Here is a 19,927-nt window from a genome sequence, read left to right as displayed (position 1 = left end):
ACCTTTGACCTCACACGGTCGTTGCATCGTGCTCAAGAGATTAAAATCAAAACATAATTATGTTGGAAATTTGTTGTTATAACACACTATATTGGTTAGGTACGAGACTACAGCACAGCATATGGAACAGGCCAACCACACCCATGATTAAACACGTTCAAAATACATGACTTAGGAAGAAGATATTCATCAGTTCAGAAAAATATAGATGAAAGAATCAGTACAGAGTTATGTGTGACCACTGGGTAGAACAACTAAGCAATGGTTATACTGTAGCATACTCGTTCATACACAGATATACATAACACTGAAACCAGAGACAAACATCATTGGGGAAACTTAAGAAACTTACAAGACCTGTTGCTTAACTAACTTACAAGACCTTGTAATTAACTTACAAGACCTAGTAGTTCATTAGCTTACAAGACCTGGTAATCACGTAAATATCTACCAAAAATAAACGAGTATCATAAACTCACAAGAGTCGCCCCGGCGGCACACAGCGTCACTTCGTTGTACGGATAATTACATCTATTCACAGTAGAAAAGAAAAGACTTTACAAAATTACAAAATATTCGTCCGTCATAATCATCAGCTTGGCATCGGTATTTTAGGGTTGAGTGAGCATCAAGTGCCATGACCAATATATTGTTGACCAGGTAAAAAATGACACGTGACGTACGACCCCCTGACGTATTGTTGTCGAAATGAAAGAAACGTCACGTGACGCAAGAATGCGTCACTCCTACATCACACCAGTGAGATATAAAGGTGCCTCTACCCTTTTCTGTTTATATATCGACCTCTCTTTTTCCCCACATATTTTCTCTATGTATCATGATAACAAGATGTGTGTCATCTTGATATCATACGTACGTCCCCTGTCATCATGTGTAGCCTGACTGTAATATACAAACTATATAATCCTTAGTAAACATCAGACCAGTCAAGTGTGGTCGTCTCTCATGTTAAACCCTTCAACCAGGACGAAGCTCTGCCTCCAGCCTCGCTGCCCAACACTCTATATAAGTTTCAAGCTTGTCAGAAACACACTCTTAGATACTGTGTGAGAAGATCAAATCCTGTTCTCATGTGGGAGGAATAATTATTACCGATATTATCCTTAACTCCCCAGTGTAGTATATCGTGCTTCATGAACTCCACGTAACCACACACCCAACATTCGGATAACAAAATGTTAAGTTAAAAACACAACACAATACGTCATGCGATGCTTAAGATCTTGTTCTATATTCCACCGATGTTTACGTTTTTGTTATTAGATTTATGTGGAAGAACGTTTAAATGTTTCTGTCTCGCCGCCCAGGGGGGGACTGGTGTATAATTTGTTTGTTTGTCTTTCTACCAAACGTTCGCTGTTTGATGCCGATCTAAAGAATCTTTTTCTGTCACACGTACCAACATGGGTGAGGGTTTTCATTTTTCAATTTTCGGCCGTGACGTAAATATAAAGAATATAAACACGTCTGGATGGTGTAGTGGCCAGCGCTGCCGACTTCAAAATCCAGTGGCCCAGGGTTTGATCCCTGGGCGGACGGACGTCACACAGCCCACCCAGCTGTTCATCCTACCTCTGCTAGCTTGATAAAAGGGTAAAGCGCCACACCTGGTACAGGCCCAGCCAACCGACCACGGGTAACTCCGCTCGAGTTAATCTCAGGGTGTCCATGTTTGGCAACATGGCCCTCACAGACGCCCCTACCATGAGTGTCCATGTCCGTGGACATGGCCCTCACTGACACGCCTAATGTACCTACCATGGGCTTGTGTTGTATAAATACACACCGTGCTGTACGTCTGGTTGTTATGTCTTGAACCTTCTTTAATACACAAAGTTGATTCGTTTCAAAACATACCTCAAGAAAATATAGCCTACGTCTCCCAGGACAATCTGTTATTCGACGCAACATTCTGTAAGTTTACTTATGTAGATCATTATGTCTGTCATCTCAGACTGTGTCAAACTGGTGTGAGAGATTCCCCGTCCACAGTGGAGCACATCTGCCACTGCTACACCTGGTACACTGAGCTTCTAGCGGGAACGTCAACACACAATAGGATAATGTGGCGCTTCATCACGTCTTAACTTCAAATTTTCTCGATCTCAGTGATTTCCGAAGGACTCCGCCTCTGAAAAAATTGCTGACAGTCGTATCTTTACTTGACGCTCCTGTCTCGTAAAACGGATCTGTCATATGGTAGATAGAGGAAAGGAAGAAGTGTGAGATGGAAGAGAAGACTACGTAATGTTTGTACAAGATGCCGGCTGGCGGAAGTTATTTTGATACGTGACTTTCTGGAAGTGAGCTTTTCGTGCTCTCTCTCTCTCTCTCTCTCTCTCTCTCTCTCTCTCTCTCTCTCTCTCTCTCTCTCTCATCCCAGTGAGTCGGGTTCTTCCCGCCACGATCAACCCCAGCAACAGCTGGCCAATCACCAAGCAGGAGCCGTTATCAGGCAAGGTAAACATTGCTCCCTCACACATAACCGACTCAGCCAAGTTGCATTAATACAATGATAATGGCTACAGTACCGCCTGAACCGTGAGCCAGGATATCCTCGGACGCTTCAACAAGAGGAATATTCCAGGAGGACTTCAATTAGAGAGATATTCGGGGAATTCAACAACGGAGTTATTCGAGGCTTCAACCGGAATAAATATTAGGAAAGGTTCTGATATGAGGAATATTCGAGGTGGCTTTACGAGCAGGGGCACTTGAGGGGGTTTCCAGGGTATGATCTCTGGATTCTGGAACAGTTGGACGGGCGAGGCAGGAGAGATACCCATGAATGATGAGAGACTCTTACCGTAGAAGATTAATTTCTATGGAGACACAAATAAAAATTTGAATATCTGAGACGATTCTAAGAGACCTAAGAATATCTACCATGAAACAACCGAAGATGCACATTCTGGATGGGAGAAAAAGTGAGGAGTATCATTATAAAGAACCATCCAAATATCTAGGAAATACCAGTGACAACAAAGTATTCAGGACGCCACCACTGGAAACATGAATATTTGGGGCGACAGTATGGAAAACGAGGATACATGTGGTGAAACAAGTGGAAGAGAGAATATCTGTGACGATATTACTGTATACAAACACAGCTGGAATGAAACCACTAACAACTGGAGGACTTGTTACCAGACGACTGAAAACCTGGGTATCATTAGGACACCACTGAAACCAAGGGTTTCTTTTGGACGAAACCATACCAGTGAAGCCAAGAAAAAGAGGAAAGAAGAGGAGGAGGAGGAAGAGGAGATGTCTCGTCATAATCACTTGTGGAAGCACAAGATTCGTTCATAACTACAACCACAAGACAAAATTGATCTTGGTCTTTCTCTCATGTGACACATTTCTTATATAACCACTTTGGTATATGACTGCTGGAGACACGGTCTCCACCCGCCTCAACGCTAGATCAAAATCAGCCAGGTACTTTGACTTCAGTTCGAGGCTCATCACACTCGTCCAGCGAAACTTCTGCATAAAACTGCAAATATATCCATCGTGTCAAAAATGTCAATCGCGAATCTTTTTCCTCGCCAAATATTCTTTAATAACTGTTAAATGAGTTATGGAAGAGTTCTCATGTTAAGGTTACATACCTCGCTCCACACACTCGTGAAGCAAGTGACGCGTGAAGACAAGTATCTGTCACCCCGCCAGTCTACAACCCGCCCATACAAAATAATAACCAATGTTATAAAAGTTCCTCACATAAAGAACGGAGAACAAATGGCTCAACTCCGTTACCGGCAGACACACTGGGGCGGATCATCAGAGGTTAAGAAAAAAATGAAATTTACATATCCAGCAGAAGAAAACTGGAACAGTTCCATAAAGAAAGTGGCGGAGGACTGGAAGCAGTCCATGGGAAGATGTTGGATGACTGGAACGACTCCATCCATAGCGAGAGGCCGGCTAACTGGGTCGACCCCATTACAAGAAGACGTTCATTGAATGTAATGAACCCACACACAGCATGACGTTCACAGCCTACTGCAATACGTTCAATGTGTGGAACGAACCCACAGTATGACGTTCAATGAGTGGAACGAACCCACAGTATGACGTTCAGTGCCTGGACCGACTCCGCAGCGAGATGTTTAGTGACTGGAAGTGTTGTTGCACAGCGAGACGTTTAATGCCCACAACCAATTCTCTTCGATGCCTGGAACACAAGGACTTCAAGGAACAGAGGAACTGGAGGAACAGACACGAGCTACTGTCACAACTATACGTCACAGAAGACGTACCAGAGCAAAACAATATCAACAAGATCTAAAAACTTTTTCAACAAGTTTTCTTTAACAGATAGATAGACAGATAGACACAAAGAAGTACAGGATGACTGTTTGTTGCCATACATCCCTAATGGGTCGTTTGAAATAAAGGTCATTAGGGAGGGAGGGAGGGAGGGGAGGTCTAGCCCCCTTCACCATCTTCACCATCAGCCTTCGTCTTTCCTCATCTATCATCATCAAGGTATACTGCAACACAGTCAGTCGTGAGGCGTCTACCCCAGTAGGCCCTTCCCTCTCCCCCAGTACTCAAGAGCAAAACAACATTTTTGCCCCATGAAACTAGTCTCTTTAAGGTCCATCTTGGTATAACAATATGAAGTGTAGTATTCCGTGTGAGCTTTGTATCATTATGATAGTTACCACAATCCCCCACGCACATCTGTAAACGCTGCCTTGATTTTCATTCCTATCTCTCCCTTATCACCCTCCCTACCCTGCTCCCTTATCACCCTCCCTACCCCGCTCTCTTATCAACCTCCCTACCCTGCTCCCTTATCACCCTCCCTACCCTGCTCCCTTATCACCCTCCCTACCCCGCTCCCTTATCACCCTCCCTACCCCGCTCCCTTATCACCCTCCCTACCCTGCTCCCTTATCACCCTCCCTACCCCGCTCACTTTCCCTCCCTTACCAAGTTTCTCCCTCCTTCCCCAATGTCTTTCTTCTCTTCCACAGTCTTCCTCTCTCCTTCCCGGCCTCTCTCCCGCAACAAGAGGACTCCATCACTTCACCACAGTTCTAGGTGGGCCACCTAGTGGTTGGCTTATTCGCAGTTTATATTTCTTAATTAGTAACGAAGGTGAATAAAGTCGTTAACAAAGAAGGTAACTCATTTTCACTCGTGAATCTTACACTTCTCTATTAGTAATGTCGGTCAATAAGGTCGGTAATAAAAAGAGCGTACCGTTTTCACCGGCAAATATCAACATTATTTATCAATAATGATGATCAGTAAAGTCAGTAATAAAGTGGGTATATCATTTTTACCAGCGAATAAAGAAGTTTGCGGTGCTTATAACTGAATTAAACGAGGAAGGAAATTACGTTGGCTCTCCTGAATGATAAATGAATTAGCAGACTTGTGTCCAGAGTCCAGGGTCACTCATTAGTAGGAATGGGAGTCCAGCGGAATGGAAATGGTGGCTGGGAAAGGTGGGTGGAATGGGAGTGGAGAGGGACTGGTGGTGGGAATGGGAATGGTGACGGAAACTGAAGCTGGAATACTGTCTTCCTCCAGTCCATAAATCATCAGTAATTTACATCTATCAACCTCGCACTGTCCTGGTCTATCTAGTCTCGGTGCTAACCATCTATTGGGCAAATTCTTCAGTTATGACTCGTCATCTATCGTATTTCTGGTCATCTCTGACATCCCATTTTCTCCCAACAGGTAAAGCCCCTGTACACACTGCATCCGTGCACCCACTGGACCACAATCAACCCCGACTGTTCTATATCTACCACTGAACAATTATTTACCCCACAGTTCCACTTGGTTCTCAGTGTCCCTCTGTTTAAATGTCATCCAGTCTGTTTTGCACTGCAAGTCTTTATGTTCTGCCTCTGTTTGACATACCCCAGAACCTGGCCTGTCCTCCTCCCTCCCTCGTCCACTAATATGGATAGCTCCTCCATGACCATATACTATAGGAAACTCAGCTTCCTGACCTCATATAAACTCATTAAATGTATATATAACGACTAAAGGGAATGTGCTTAAGTGAGGCAGCTTTCAGAAGACAAAGGGGGAAGGTCAGAGACGTGGAGGAAGGTCGAATGAAAAGGTTATCAAGATAATATCTTGAATGACTACAAACACACGTGCAGGTCACATGCACGAACAGCCCGCCAGAACAGCTCACGACCTTGCTTGCAATACGTAACGAAGATTAAGCCACATGGAGAGACCGTTGCATAACGTCATGTTAAGATACAGTGCAAGTGAGAGAGGGTGAGGTCAACAACAACAACATATGAGAGACACACGTACAGAAATGAAAAAAAGTGTGGCGCCAGAAGGGAAAGCCTCACCTGGCGTCGTCCGGATACCGCTCATTAACCGACTGGCCTCCGGATAATGCTCATTAACCGGCCGGCCTCGTCGTGAAATACGTCAAGAGGGAAAAACACTCGAGACAGTACGCGAGGCGAGCAACCCCCCCCCCCCCCCCCCCCCCACACACACACACACACACACACACACACACACACAACCGGTGAGGCACACGACCTGCCTCACGTCCCTCCATAATGGCTAGTACTTATCTATATTATCTCGTTAAGGAATACGTCGTGTGTATATATATATATATATATATATATATATATATATATATATATATATATATATATATATATATATATATATATATTCCTGTGAGTCCATGGGGAAAATGAAACACGGTAAGTTCCGAAGTGCACTTTCGTGCAATAATCACATCATCAGGGGAGACACAAGAGAGAAATATAACAGTCAGTTGATATACATCGAAGAGACGAAGCTAGGACGCCATTTGGTAAACATGTGATTGTCCAAAACATACAACGAGCGTTCATAAACTTATCATTTTACAAATTTCATCAACAATAAAGTTATCTAATTTGTATAGACCATCACTGATATTAAGATTATAATTCTTTGTGTATTTGATAATAGAAGAATCAATGATATATCTCGTGTTACTGGAGTTACGAGTTAATAACTGAGATGGCATTACTCCAGTCACTACGATGATAACCCGAGCTCCCTAGCCCTCAGTCACTACAATGATAACCCGAGCTCCCTATCCCTCAGGGTTCAGGTCCTGATGTGTCCTCAGCTTCCCCCCTTCCCTTCCCCACCCCATCTCACCTCCTCCCACGACCTCCCGCCCCACCTGTACATCTCCAGCTCAGACTCTAATGAATTTACCCAAAGATCTACAGAGCCGAGATTTTGTGTCTCCCACACCCACTCTAGAGAGAGAGAGAGAGAGAGAGAGAGAGAGAGAGAGCGCACTAACCCCTGCTCCCCCATCTACTGGTCGACTCTCGACCAAGTAGTTAGCCCTGGAATAGGTCGGAATCTGGGCTACCGACCAGTCCAGAGTGGAGCCAACACAAACAACCATGTGGTTGTTTGCAACAATTCACGATGATCGCCATCCTCTGTCCCCTTCCTGCTCTAGTAACGGGGTTAATCACCCCCTCTCATCCTAACACGTCCACTAATGTGATGGTGTGGGATGTATTCCAGTACACACACTAATCAACTCGTGTGTCTGTCTGTCTGTCTGTAGTGGTGTGGTCCCCTCATCTTGTGTACAATCTCTACTATCATTCAACTTGTTACATCAGTGTATGTTGTCTGCCTGAACCATGTCCTCGGTCATTCTTCCATTTATCCGTCGTTCTCACACTATGACTACATACTTCGTTGTATCTTTATGTAACAAGTTTCATAATATCGCGTCATATCATCTGTTACCTCTTCCCCTCCTTCTCTCGATGAACTCTTCACCGTCCACGTCATCCATCTGTTTTAAAACCTTCAATGACGTGTGATCAAGCCACCCCTTACTCTTCTCTCTGCCAGAGTGGGAAAATTTAAAGCCTATAGCCCGGCCCTGTAATTACCTCTCTTAATTTTGGCATGGCATTATCTTTGTTGCCCTCCTCTGGTCTTCTCCATTAACTCTGCGTGTGTGTGTGTGTGTGTGTGTGTGTGTGTGTGTGTGTGTGTGTGTGTGTGGTGATGGAAGCACCATCCGTGTGTGGTGACCTGATGAAGCGAGGACAGCACCCGACCCGCGGCCTCGGGGTCATGGGAATACAAGGTGACCTGGATACCTCCTGACCTTTACAGATAAGACTGAGAGACCATATGGCATATACTGTATATACACATTGCTATATATATATATATATATATATATATATATATATATATATATATATATATATATATATATATATATATATATATATAAACATTACCAGTACACATCGTGGAGGTCACTGTCAATCACTCCTGTATATGAACGCCATCTGTTGCCTCTGTTGCTGACATTCTCCTGCTGCTGACAAAATGCTGACGGTGTCAGGGGTCGTGTGATCCAGGTGCGTTCCCTCAGGCTCATGGATCTAATTAGCTTTTAACTACCCACGACAACAGCTGATTAAGAGAGGATCAAACTGCTGTAGAGTGGGACAAACTTGACTGTAAAGTGTTCTTGGTCACAAACTCAGTGCAACATGTATACGTGTGTTGATGTCGATCACGTGTAACACCATAACTGGAGCACGTGTCACCCATGATCAGATCCTACTAATAATACATGGACAGCTTGCAACACTTACCCAGCAACACCGTGCCACTGGCGACAACACAAGGCGCTCGATCCACAGGTAATACAATTCCATGAACTTGGCAACACAAAGCGACGCAAGTGTTGCGTCCTTAAAGTAATATCAAATGTCTTTATATCAGTAACGTCTGACGCCCTGGGCACGACGGTACGACCCTCGTGTACGACAGTACGACCCTCGTGTACGACAGTACGACCCTCGTGTACGACAGTACGACCCTCGTGTACGACGGTACGACCCCCGTGTACGACGGTACGACCCTCGTGTACGAGAGTACGACCCCCCTGTACAACAGTACGACCCTCGTGTACGACAGTACGACCCCCGTGTACGACGGTACGACCCTTGAGTATGATGGTCTAACCTCTGACCTGGCCTATAAAGGTGTATGACCTGGTTAACATTGTGTTAACCACCACCAGGATATGGTTTAACATCCATTAACCAATCGTTAACCCTCACCTCCTGATCAAAATGTTCAAACTATGTGAGAGAAATCTAACATTAACCTGATTACCCAGAACCTGCCTGATCATTTCAATTAGCAAAGAATTAACTAATTATATCATTAATTAGGGAGAAAGCTCTCCACGAGCTCCAGTTTGTCTATTTTTTTGATAGTATCTAATCAACAAGTTGAACTGATTTGATAAAACTAATCAACCCTCAAACCATCATTAGTTTCACCATCAATACTTCTGTCACCTCCAGCACCACCACTTATCACCAACACTATATATAACACTTCTGTCATTACCTCTGCTAACGAGAGCACCACCAAACACTTCCATTATCACCACCACCATCACCAACACCAGCTCCAACATAACCATTACCAACACCAACACCAGCTCCAACATAACCATTACCATCACCAACACCAGCTCCAACATAACCATTACCATCACCAACACCAGCTCCAACATAACCATTACCAACACCAACTCTAACATTACCATTTCCACCATCACCACCACCATCACCACCAGCCTCAGTAAGCCCTCCAACCTCCCCTAACGACCTCGTTCCAAGAGAGATTTCTCCCCTCCCCCACACGTCTGGCCAGCCTCCACCCTTACCCTCCAGATGCCCTGTTGTTCACCTTACTTAGTCAGCAGTTGTGGGTAATTACCTGATAGTACCTGGCTAAACCACTCTCTCAACCAGTCCCCTCATGATCTCCTATATACATATATATATATATATATATATATATATATATATATATATATATATATACACTGGTGAAACTCATGTCACCTCTGTATATTGTGAGAAATTAAGAAAAACGAAAAAGATTCCATTGCAGAAAATTCCTGGGAGAGTAATGGGTCGTTATAACAGGTCAGGAATAACCCATGAGAGGTCATGGTAGGTCACGGGGGGATGGGAGGATTGTTGTGTTCAGGGTTACGTAACACTGAGGCTGGACCACAGGAAGCCATCAGAGGTCAGGGTAGGTCATCCCGCCAGCTGACACACCAGTGACGTATGTTCTTAATACCGCAAGGCTTAAGATAGATGGCAACCCCACCCCCATTCTCTCTCCCCCCCTCCCTCCAGTCCCCCCCCCCCCCCCTCCAATGCTCCGGCCTGAGGGTCAACTACTTCAACCAGTCATTAACCTCTGCCCCGGACACAAACTTGACGAGTTGTTACGCCTAAACACGCCACACGCCCGAGGCAAGGTCGTGACCTCCAAGGGCAACACCAACAACAACAACAACAACAACAACAAGAAAACGTAACGAGGACAGAGAGAAAATGTTTATAATGTGTGGCCAACATAACACAACCTTGATAATAAGCAGCAGCAACAGAGAACTTTTAAAAAATCGCCGTTTCTTGATTATGTTTTTGTATGTAATCATATGAACATATTACATTAAATAGTACATTAATCATGAAGGAATGTGAATATCGGATTAATGATGAATGTGAATATTTGATTCATCATGAAGGAATGTCAATATTTGCGACGAATTAGTATGGAAAACGAAAACCAACATTTTTCCTGCTAAACTCAGCCATATCTTCAGTACGGTACTACCTCTGAGCACGACCTCTCCACACAACGGTACGACCTGTGGGCACAAAGGTACGACCTGTGGGCATAACGGTACGACCTGTGGGCACAACGGTACGACCTGTGGGCAGAACGTACGACCTGTGGGCACAACGGGACGACCTGTGGGCACAACGGTACGACCTGTGGGCACAACGGTACGACCTGTGGGCACAACGTACGACTTATGACGGTCATGGGGCAGAGTTCAGAGGGCGTGGCAGTAGCACACCCCAGTAGTGTACAGCTGTACATCAGTAATACCATTCCTCCAGACTCGTATAGAACACAATGTCATCGCACGACCCTAAACACTTGCTCCAGGAGGTTAAGCGCCTCTGGCAACATTCTTCTGTTATTGCTCAAGTGAAATGACAGCGGGATGACTTCCTTCATTTGTTTTTATACAAGGGAGACAAATATTCGTGCACACGTTCACGTAGCGGTGCTAAATATAGCGTACGGGGCTGAAAGCCTGGCTGCCACACCACTTATCAACAAGGAGTTAAGCCAGGTTTACACAAAAGCTTTCCTCTGTAAATCACTGTAAATCCCTCGATCTGTGTTCGTCAATTTGCAAATGATATGTCCAACTTGTAAATGATACGATGACAAACGAATTCTAAATGAATATTTTTCACAACTGCTCGACGCCCATAAACACATGAGATTTACATGAACGTAAATGAATCAAAGTCAATGTACATAGGAAAGAACTAACATTTACTAATGTCTTGTTACACTGGTAACGTATGCAAACCCATTAGCCCGTTAACTATCAAATGACACCTTGAGACACATACTGTCTGTCAATGACTGACACAAGTCCCCCCCCCCCCCCCCCCCCCCAACTCGTCAAGCCACTCGCTCAGAGCAGCTGGGGTTATCCAACTGAACACTTCCCACGCTCCTCAAACATGCATATAATTAGTCAATTTTACCGGGCGAGGAAACACCAATCTCTCTCTCTCTCTCTCTCTCTCTCTCTCTCTCTCTCTCTCTCTCTCTCTCTCTCTCTCTCAATCTAATCAATAATAATTTCCACCACCTCGTCACCACCGACTACCAAAAACCTATTTACTGGAGGAAAATTTTGTTTACAAGAGAAAAACGTATTTACGAGGGCAGGAGGCTTGTTTACAAGAGAAACTCGCTTACCGGAAGGAAACGATTTACAAGAGAAATTCATAGACAGTATGGAAGCTTGTTTACATGAGAAACTCACACAAGGTTGTGTTAGGAAAAAAAATTCTAAAGAAAAGTTCATTTACAAGTAGGAAACTTGTTTACGGAAGGGAAAATATACAAGGGAAGTTTATTCATCATCGGGGAACTTATGAAGACTTGAGGGAGAAGCTACTTACAAGAGGTGAGGGAGAAGCTACTTACAAGAGGTGAGGGAGAAGCTACTTACAAGAGGTGAGGGAGAAGCTACTTACAAGAGGTGAGGGAGAAGCTACTTACAAGAGGTGAGGGAGAAGCTACTTACAAGAGGTGAGGGAGAAGTTACTTACAAGAGGTGAGGGAGAAGCTACTTACAAGAGGTGAGGGAGAAGCTACTTGTTTAAAACAAGGATGAAACTTATTTACGAGAGCAACAAAGTCAGATTCCTGCCAGACTCGTAATATGGCAAGGGATGCCAAGCCAGGCTCCTGGAGGCAAGACATGAACCATGAATATTAAACTTGGACGCAAAAGCAAGGCGAGAGAGAGAGAGAGAGAGAGAGAGAGAGAGAGAGAGAGAGAGAGAGAGAGAGAGAGAGAGAGAGAGAGAGAGAGAGAGAGATTTCGTAAGTGTGTGCATATGTTATGACCTATTTTGTGTACACGAGGAGGGAGCTTTGTACAGGTGGGGTCCTTGTTTCTTGTCCCTGCTTTCTTTCGTATATTTTTGTCTTCATTCCTTCCATGGTAGTCTCATATACAATGTGTGTGTGTGTGTGTGTGTGTCTGTGTGTGTGTGTAACTACATATTTGTACTATGTGGGGAGAGAGTTTCACACACGTGGGGGCCCCGCCTCTCGAACAATGTTGTTGTTGTTGTTGTTGTTTGTAGGGTTTTACGACCAGCGACCTATGTGGAAGGTCATTAGGCCTCGCCGCGCAGGTGTATGGGTCGCAGCCTTCAACAGCCTGATTGATCGAGAAGCTTGGTCTCACACGAGTCTTCAGAGGTGGTGAAGCCGGGCAAGGGGATATACATATGTATAGCGGGGGACCTCACCAAACCTGAGGGAGGGAGGGTATGGCGTAGTGAGCGATGGTATACACTGTGGTGGGAGAGGCTGCCCAGAGACGCACTCATCTACGAATGACAATCAACACACAGACACACACACACACACACACACACACACACACACACACACACACACACGCACGCACACACACACACACACACACACACACACACACACACACACACACACACCTGATGAATACAACAATGAATACATCTACTAAAGGAGTAAGTTCGTTTATCTACTTACCTTGGGATCCATTTAAGTTTGCCCTTTTAACTGAAAAGAAGAAAAAGAAAATAGAATTAGTTACGGTTTCTGCACAGCTATTATATCAAAGCAGCTTATACTCTCTAAAAGAGAGAGAGAGAGAGAGAGAGAGAGAGAGAGAGAGAGAGAGAGAGAGAGAGAGAGAGAGAGAGAGAGGTATTCAATGGGCCAATTCTTATATAAAGTAAATATGTAAATGAAGGTAATTACCGCTTACCTAACGCTACATATTCCCTCAACATAACCAGTTTGCAAAAACATTACATATTTCCAACTAACGTAATAGCTGCAAAAACTGTAACTTTCCTAAGACAAAAAAAATGGCAAACACTTCAGTTGCCGAGTGTTGCCAAGTTTACAAACACTGCCAACTTCCCGCCTCAACCAAATTTGCAAAAAAAAAACAAGTTCGCAAATAATCTGAAGTCTGCAAACAACAAGTTTTTTGAACTGGTGCAAAAATGTACAAACGTTTCCTGGTTGTGAATAACATGGGCCGTGTACAACCTGGTTTTCCAGATATCTTCGTCTGCCAACACTTCAGTCTTGTGCCAGAGCTGACCACACACACTCCCTCGCCTCAACAACAACAACAACAACAACAACAACAACAACAACACAAATAATAATAACCCGCCTCACACAACCCACACACAGTACAACCAAAGCTGGAAACATAATAACATAAAAACAATAAACGCCAAACTAAAGAAAACAGACACAACCACAACAAACCAATCCAGATTCATGGATGTGGTCACACACACACACACACACACACACACACCTAAAAACTAGAACTCAGACGTCAAAAAAAAAACATGAAAACCGGAGTAATTAACTATACAGACAAACAAGATGGCGGACAGAAGGGAGGGCAGGGCAAGAAGTGATAGACGGTGTGAAGGTCATGATCTCCACCCAGGCCTGGTGAGGGGCAGCGCCCCCAGCCCTGCACTGATGACCAATAACAAGAGCTCCTCCTGCAGGAATACACATCCCTCCCGGGTATTTAGGGAAAAACTTCCACTAATACTCACGTCCGCGCTCGGCCAACCGGTCAGCGGAGGATTATATAGACGCACCGCAGAGCCGTACGTTTTTCACAGTCACGACCTGTGACCCCGAGCCCCACACTCACCGCCCCGCATGACCTTAAATTTTGCAGGCCATGCGCTCGTGATCTGCATGTATGCCGGTCTTGGCCATGGAATCTAAAATACATAAATCCTGCGCAAGATTTCTTTATTTTCTCCTACCTCGAGGCTCCCCCACCACGAAAGAAAATGGGATGAACAATGAACGCTACATACAGCCACACAACAACAAGAACGCAAGAGCATACATACAGACACATCACAAACAATTACATAAACCCAGCCAGGATGGTTGAGGTCACCTTACCAACACGATATTCCAGGAAGGTCATGCTGAAGTGACCCAGGAAGGTCATGCTGAAGTGACCCAGGAAGGTCTTGCTGAAGTGACCCAGGAAGGTCATGCTGAAGTGACCCAGGAAGGTCAAGCTGAAGTGACCCAGGAAGGTCATGCAGAAGTGACCCAGGAAGGTCATGCTGAAGTGACCCAGGAAGGTCATGGTGGAGTGACCCAGGAAGGTCATGGTGGAGTGACCCAGGAAGGTCATGCTGGAGTGACCCAAGAAGATCACTCTGAAGTGACCCAGGAAGGTCACTCTGAAGTGACCCAAGAGAGGCAGTCAGCAACTCCACCTGAACTGTTTATATCAGCCTCCAGTCAGAAACTGGATGATGGGGACGACAAACCGGTCACTATTCACAATCTCTTCCATCCATCAGGTGAACATGACAGTCAAGAATGTGAGGGACTTGATCGTCAACAACCCTGGTATGAAGGCAGACCTGACGGATGAAACAATAAGTGACACAAACACAATACAAGAATGACGGGATAATGTTGTCATCAGGAGCCAATATACAGTTCAGATGAGGAGGAGGAAGATCAGGGGAGCAACGAGACCAAGCGCTATTGTCGTAGGGACAAGAATGCCTCTGCTATCTAAGCCCCACTCATACAACAGTAATCCCCCAGACTTCCATCTAAATCCCACATGATTTAAGAAATAATGTTCCAAACCTTTATGTTCAGGATGGTGAGTTATGAACCCACGTTCCATTCTCCGAGCCTCAGCCGCGGGAAGATACGTGAACAATCTCACCTCATCACAATCACCCACGACCCACGAAGCTCATAAGCCAGATGACACAGTCTGGGCCACATTTAAGACAGCAAGTAGGAAGACGCCACCATTTTGACGCATCTACCAATATCAGAGCCACCGATGAAGCTGGTCGTATCGACCAGTCTGCTCCACACATCGACGGTGGTCACACACATACTGTGCCATAGCCGGGAAATAACCCAGTTGTCACACGCACGCAAGCACGCACGCACGCACGCGAGCAGTGATACGCGAACCAATGTGCTAAACAAAGAGGAAGACATGTAAACAAGGAAGGAAGCGGAGTGTCAAGGAACGAGAGATAACATCCAAATCAAAGAATCAAGTTGAAGTAAACAAGATGATCATCTCCGGTCAGACTCGGGTCAATCAAGTCTTGAAGAGGCGGAGGTGTCAACTCACACTCAACACTCAGACTCGAGAGCCTAGTCACTGAACCCCCTGGAGACAATTGCTCCTCGACAGCTCAAACAACTAGGGAGGTGCGGAAGTGTGGCACGATACAACTCCACCTCGCACCCACCACTACACTAGACCCGGCACTACACACCCTCTTCCCTCCACGACACGCGCCCCATTAGCCATAACAGCAACGCTAATAACTCTGCATCATGGCCCCTGACAGTACCATTATCACAGTGGATAATGGAATGATATATTATCAGAAGGTTGGATCTCTCAACCCGTCACTTACCTCCATAAGGGTCTGTGTCTGGCGTGGACAATTAAGAGAATTGCCATAGTTAACATGTAAGCCAATTTATGAATTAGAAAACGGGTAACAACCGTAAAGAAAACGGGAGAATGTCCTTCCGAAGGCACAATTAATCACTAGGACGAGTTTGCTCTATACAAACATTGATCTCCTCTTCCAGGTGGGCAATGTTAGAGGAACAAGCTTTACGCTTCTAAGCTAAAGCCTCAGTCAACATGGATGATCGCTATTGTTTCTTCTATAAATAACACTTTGGAAAGTCACACAAAAGATTGAAGTTTACAACGACGGCGTCTCTACAACAGTTTAGAAGGAACCTGGCAACTAATGAAAACACTAGACCTCAATACTCCTTTGTATAAACTGGACAGGTATATATATATATATATATATATATATATATATATATATATATATATATATATATATATATATATATATATATGGGTTTTATAAGGTAGGAGAGAGAGTATAAACATCATTACTGAAGCGGCAACACTCAGTATTCAGACCTGGTCAACCCCTTCTAGTGTGGGAATTCTTAGCGGGTCTGACCGGTATGGAGATGCAATTTCCTAGGGTATTGGCTGCCTCCCTGGGTGATAGAAGGGTGACCTTCAAGCTAGCCACACACACACACACACACACCACCACCACCACCACCACGCTGGGGGATAGACCCGTGAGTATCCTTAATTTTTCAGAGGGACGTGCGGGGGCGGGAGAGAGAGTGTGTGGGTGTTAAGGCGATGAATGATTTTGGAAATGGTTCGTTCCGTGGATCCCTCGAGAGTGTGGTGATCGAGGGGTATTAGAGGAATGAAACAGCCACAGCCACATAGATCCATGAACTCCTATTAAGCCGGTCCAGAGTCTACCGTTCGTGCCAGACCGTCACCTCAGCCTCGTACTCCTGCTAAGCCGGTCCAGAGTCAACCGTTCGTGCCAGACCGTCACCTCAGCCTCGTACTCCTGCTAAGCCGGTCCAGAGTCTACCGTTCGTGCCAGACCGTCACCTCAGCCTCGTACTCCTCCAGATAACGTAATTTAGAAAAGACAAAATCACAGCCATAAGTGTAACCCGAGACGTTACGTTACACTGTAAGACAACGACACAAACACACTGGTATCGTTATGTCTTCACGCCGGTATCAACCTTGCATCCTTGATGAAGGAAGAGCGAGACACCTGGCACAACATGCAGGCGTCTCCTCTTATCTCTGGGACAACAGGACTGATAACACCACTTGATAGGTCAAGATGAAAACAAGAATTCATAAATGATCAACACATCGGTTCCACGTGCTCATGTTTCTGTTGTTTACTTCATCAATCGTATTAATCATCATCGCTAATCATTCCTCTTGTTAATCATTAATAGTTCCACGAGGTAATTACACCATATGACAATTATCATCAGAATACGTGTGTGTGTGTGTGTGTGTGTGTGTGTGTACGTCCGGGATAATGACCACAATATATCATCGCATTGTTCGCTACGTCCACGTGACCCAGGCAGTAACAGCAGGGAACCCGCGGCACAAGCTCGATATGTTAGCCCTGCAAAAACACACATGAACTTTCCTGTGTACAAGTGAGGGCGAGAATGTTCGGGGCAAGACAAATGTCAACAAAGTAAATTACGTGGGAAAGACTGCTGGAAATCCTATGATATACGAGGAGGAGGAGGGCTTTACGTCACCAGTGGAGCCGGGGAATTCAGTAATACTTGCTGATATAAGAGATAAGGCAGGAGGGGGGGGGGGGAGGGGGGCGCCTCCAGCTGTAACTGTAAAAGGAAAGAGAGAAAAAAAGCGGACGCGTGGCTTCTGCGAGAGAGGGATTTGTGGAGCATCTTCCTCCCCTCTCTCTCTCTCTCTCTCTCTCTCTCTCTCTCTCTCTCTCTCTCTCTCTCTCTCTCTCTCTCTCTCTCTCTCACTCCTGCCAAACTCTGAGTTAAGAGCGTACGTCAGTGAACAACCACAAGTGTTGTGTTGTTGTTATGCAAACTTTGACTCGTTCATATTGTCTTCCAAAATATTATCATTATCATTTGTATTTATTCCTGGTTTCAGATGAGTTAGATGTAGATAACTGCGTCTACGTAGCTTTTTGCCATCACGCTTTGCCTTTGATGTATTATCCGCACACACACACACACACACACACACACACACACACACACACACACACACAAACACACACACACACACAAACACACACACACACACAAGCTTGTTCTTTAGGAAGAGTTCGATGCATCTTGGGTCATTCACCCCCACACGTACTGATGCTTTACACACGAGAGAGAGAGAGAGAGAGAGAGAGAGAGAGAGCCAGCACCTCACTCTTCCGGTCTGAATGACAGGCCATTTCCGTGCTCTCTCTCTCTCTCTCTCTCTCTCTCTCTCTCTCTCTCTCTCTCTCTCTCTCTCTCTCTCACACACAATTCTTCCCATTATTTTTTATGGAGGCTGACTGGCGCTTACCATGGACCTTAACCCCTTGAGCACGACGGTACGACCCCTGAACACGAAGGTACGACCCGTGAGCACGACGGTATGACCCCTAAGCACGACGGTACGACCCCTGAGCACGACGGTATGACCCCTAAGCACGACGGTACGACCCCTGAGCACGACGGTACGACCCCTGAGCACGACGGTACGACACTTGGGTAGGATGGGCCTAAATTCAGTTCTGACCCCTTCTAAGTGTCAGGTCAAAAGCTATACCATCATACCCAAGGGTCGTCACGTAGTGGTACTGGGTCGTGTTGAATTAGTAAAGGGTCGTACCACCGGGCATGTGGGGGAAATCAAACTTTTACCTGGATCATAATTACAACGGAAAACACACACACACACACACACACACACACACACACACACACACACACACACACACACACACATCACTGGGCTGTGGGAGAGGAAGAAGAAGTTACAGTAATGTCATTACAGTCGACCGTACAATGGCTGGCCTCTGGACCCACCCGCTCTGACGGGCCAACACAATGCTGTACTACCCTTATGATCCAAAGTCTTGGGATAACGTACATAACGTTAACACCTGCACCTTTACGGTACGTGAGTTCGTCCGTATAGTCATGGGATGCGAGGGTGACCTCATGTGACCTCGTGACCCGTCAGATTCACTGCCTGAGGCCTCTTGCAGAACAGGTCAGGGAAGGGGAGCAGGGGCAGGAAGATAACAAGGCACCTGTGGGTTGGTAAGGGCGAGAGTACTGTGTATCGTCATAGCATTATCTTGAACACATGAGGGAGCGGCTACATGTGTCGACCTCTGCTTACAACTTGGACGCTGGCGGCCTCAGTGACCCAGGCAGGCGACGCTAGGCCTAAAACTGATGAAAAAAACCCACTAACATGAGTTGGCTCTCTCTCTCTCTCTCTCTCTCTCTCTCTCTCTCTCTCTCTCTCTCTCTCTCTCTCCCCCTAGGCTTATGCGTGTGTGTGTGTGTGTGTGTGTGTGTGTCATAGGGTCAGACGAGCAGGAAGACGCCCCCCTCCTCCTCCTCCTCAGATACGGGACAAAACCCCATATTACGGGATGACCCAATATTTGCCCACAACTTCCACACTGGCTGCCACGGCCCCGTGAGCCTCCCAGATTGGGAAGGGCCCCCCCCCCCCCCCCCCACAGCTGGTCACCACTGGTAGGGGGAGTGTAGGGCACACGTCTCCCCCCTACCAGCTGGTCGCATCTACTGG

General features: G+C 45.6%; 1 protein-coding gene across 2 annotated transcripts in view; it reads right to left on the bottom strand.

The window, feature by feature from the left end:
• unc-13 overlaps positions 1 to 19,927 on the bottom strand; it is an 820,923-nt gene that overhangs the window by 602,036 nt on the left and 198,960 nt on the right. For both annotated transcript variants that reach the window (XM_071690929.1, XM_071690930.1), the window contains exon 2: positions 13,237 to 13,266. In XM_071690929.1, the coding sequence (XP_071547030.1) occupies positions 13,237 to 13,266 (30 nt within the window). The remainder of the gene's footprint in view (positions 1 to 13,236; positions 13,267 to 19,927) is intronic.

Source organism: Panulirus ornatus, chromosome 49 (genome assembly GCF_036320965.1).
Source record: "Panulirus ornatus isolate Po-2019 chromosome 49, ASM3632096v1, whole genome shotgun sequence".
Classification (NCBI taxonomy): domain Eukaryota; kingdom Metazoa; phylum Arthropoda; class Malacostraca; order Decapoda; family Palinuridae; genus Panulirus; species Panulirus ornatus.
The sequence above is the reverse complement of the archived record's forward strand: the minus strand, read 5'-3'. Positions and strand labels throughout refer to the sequence as shown.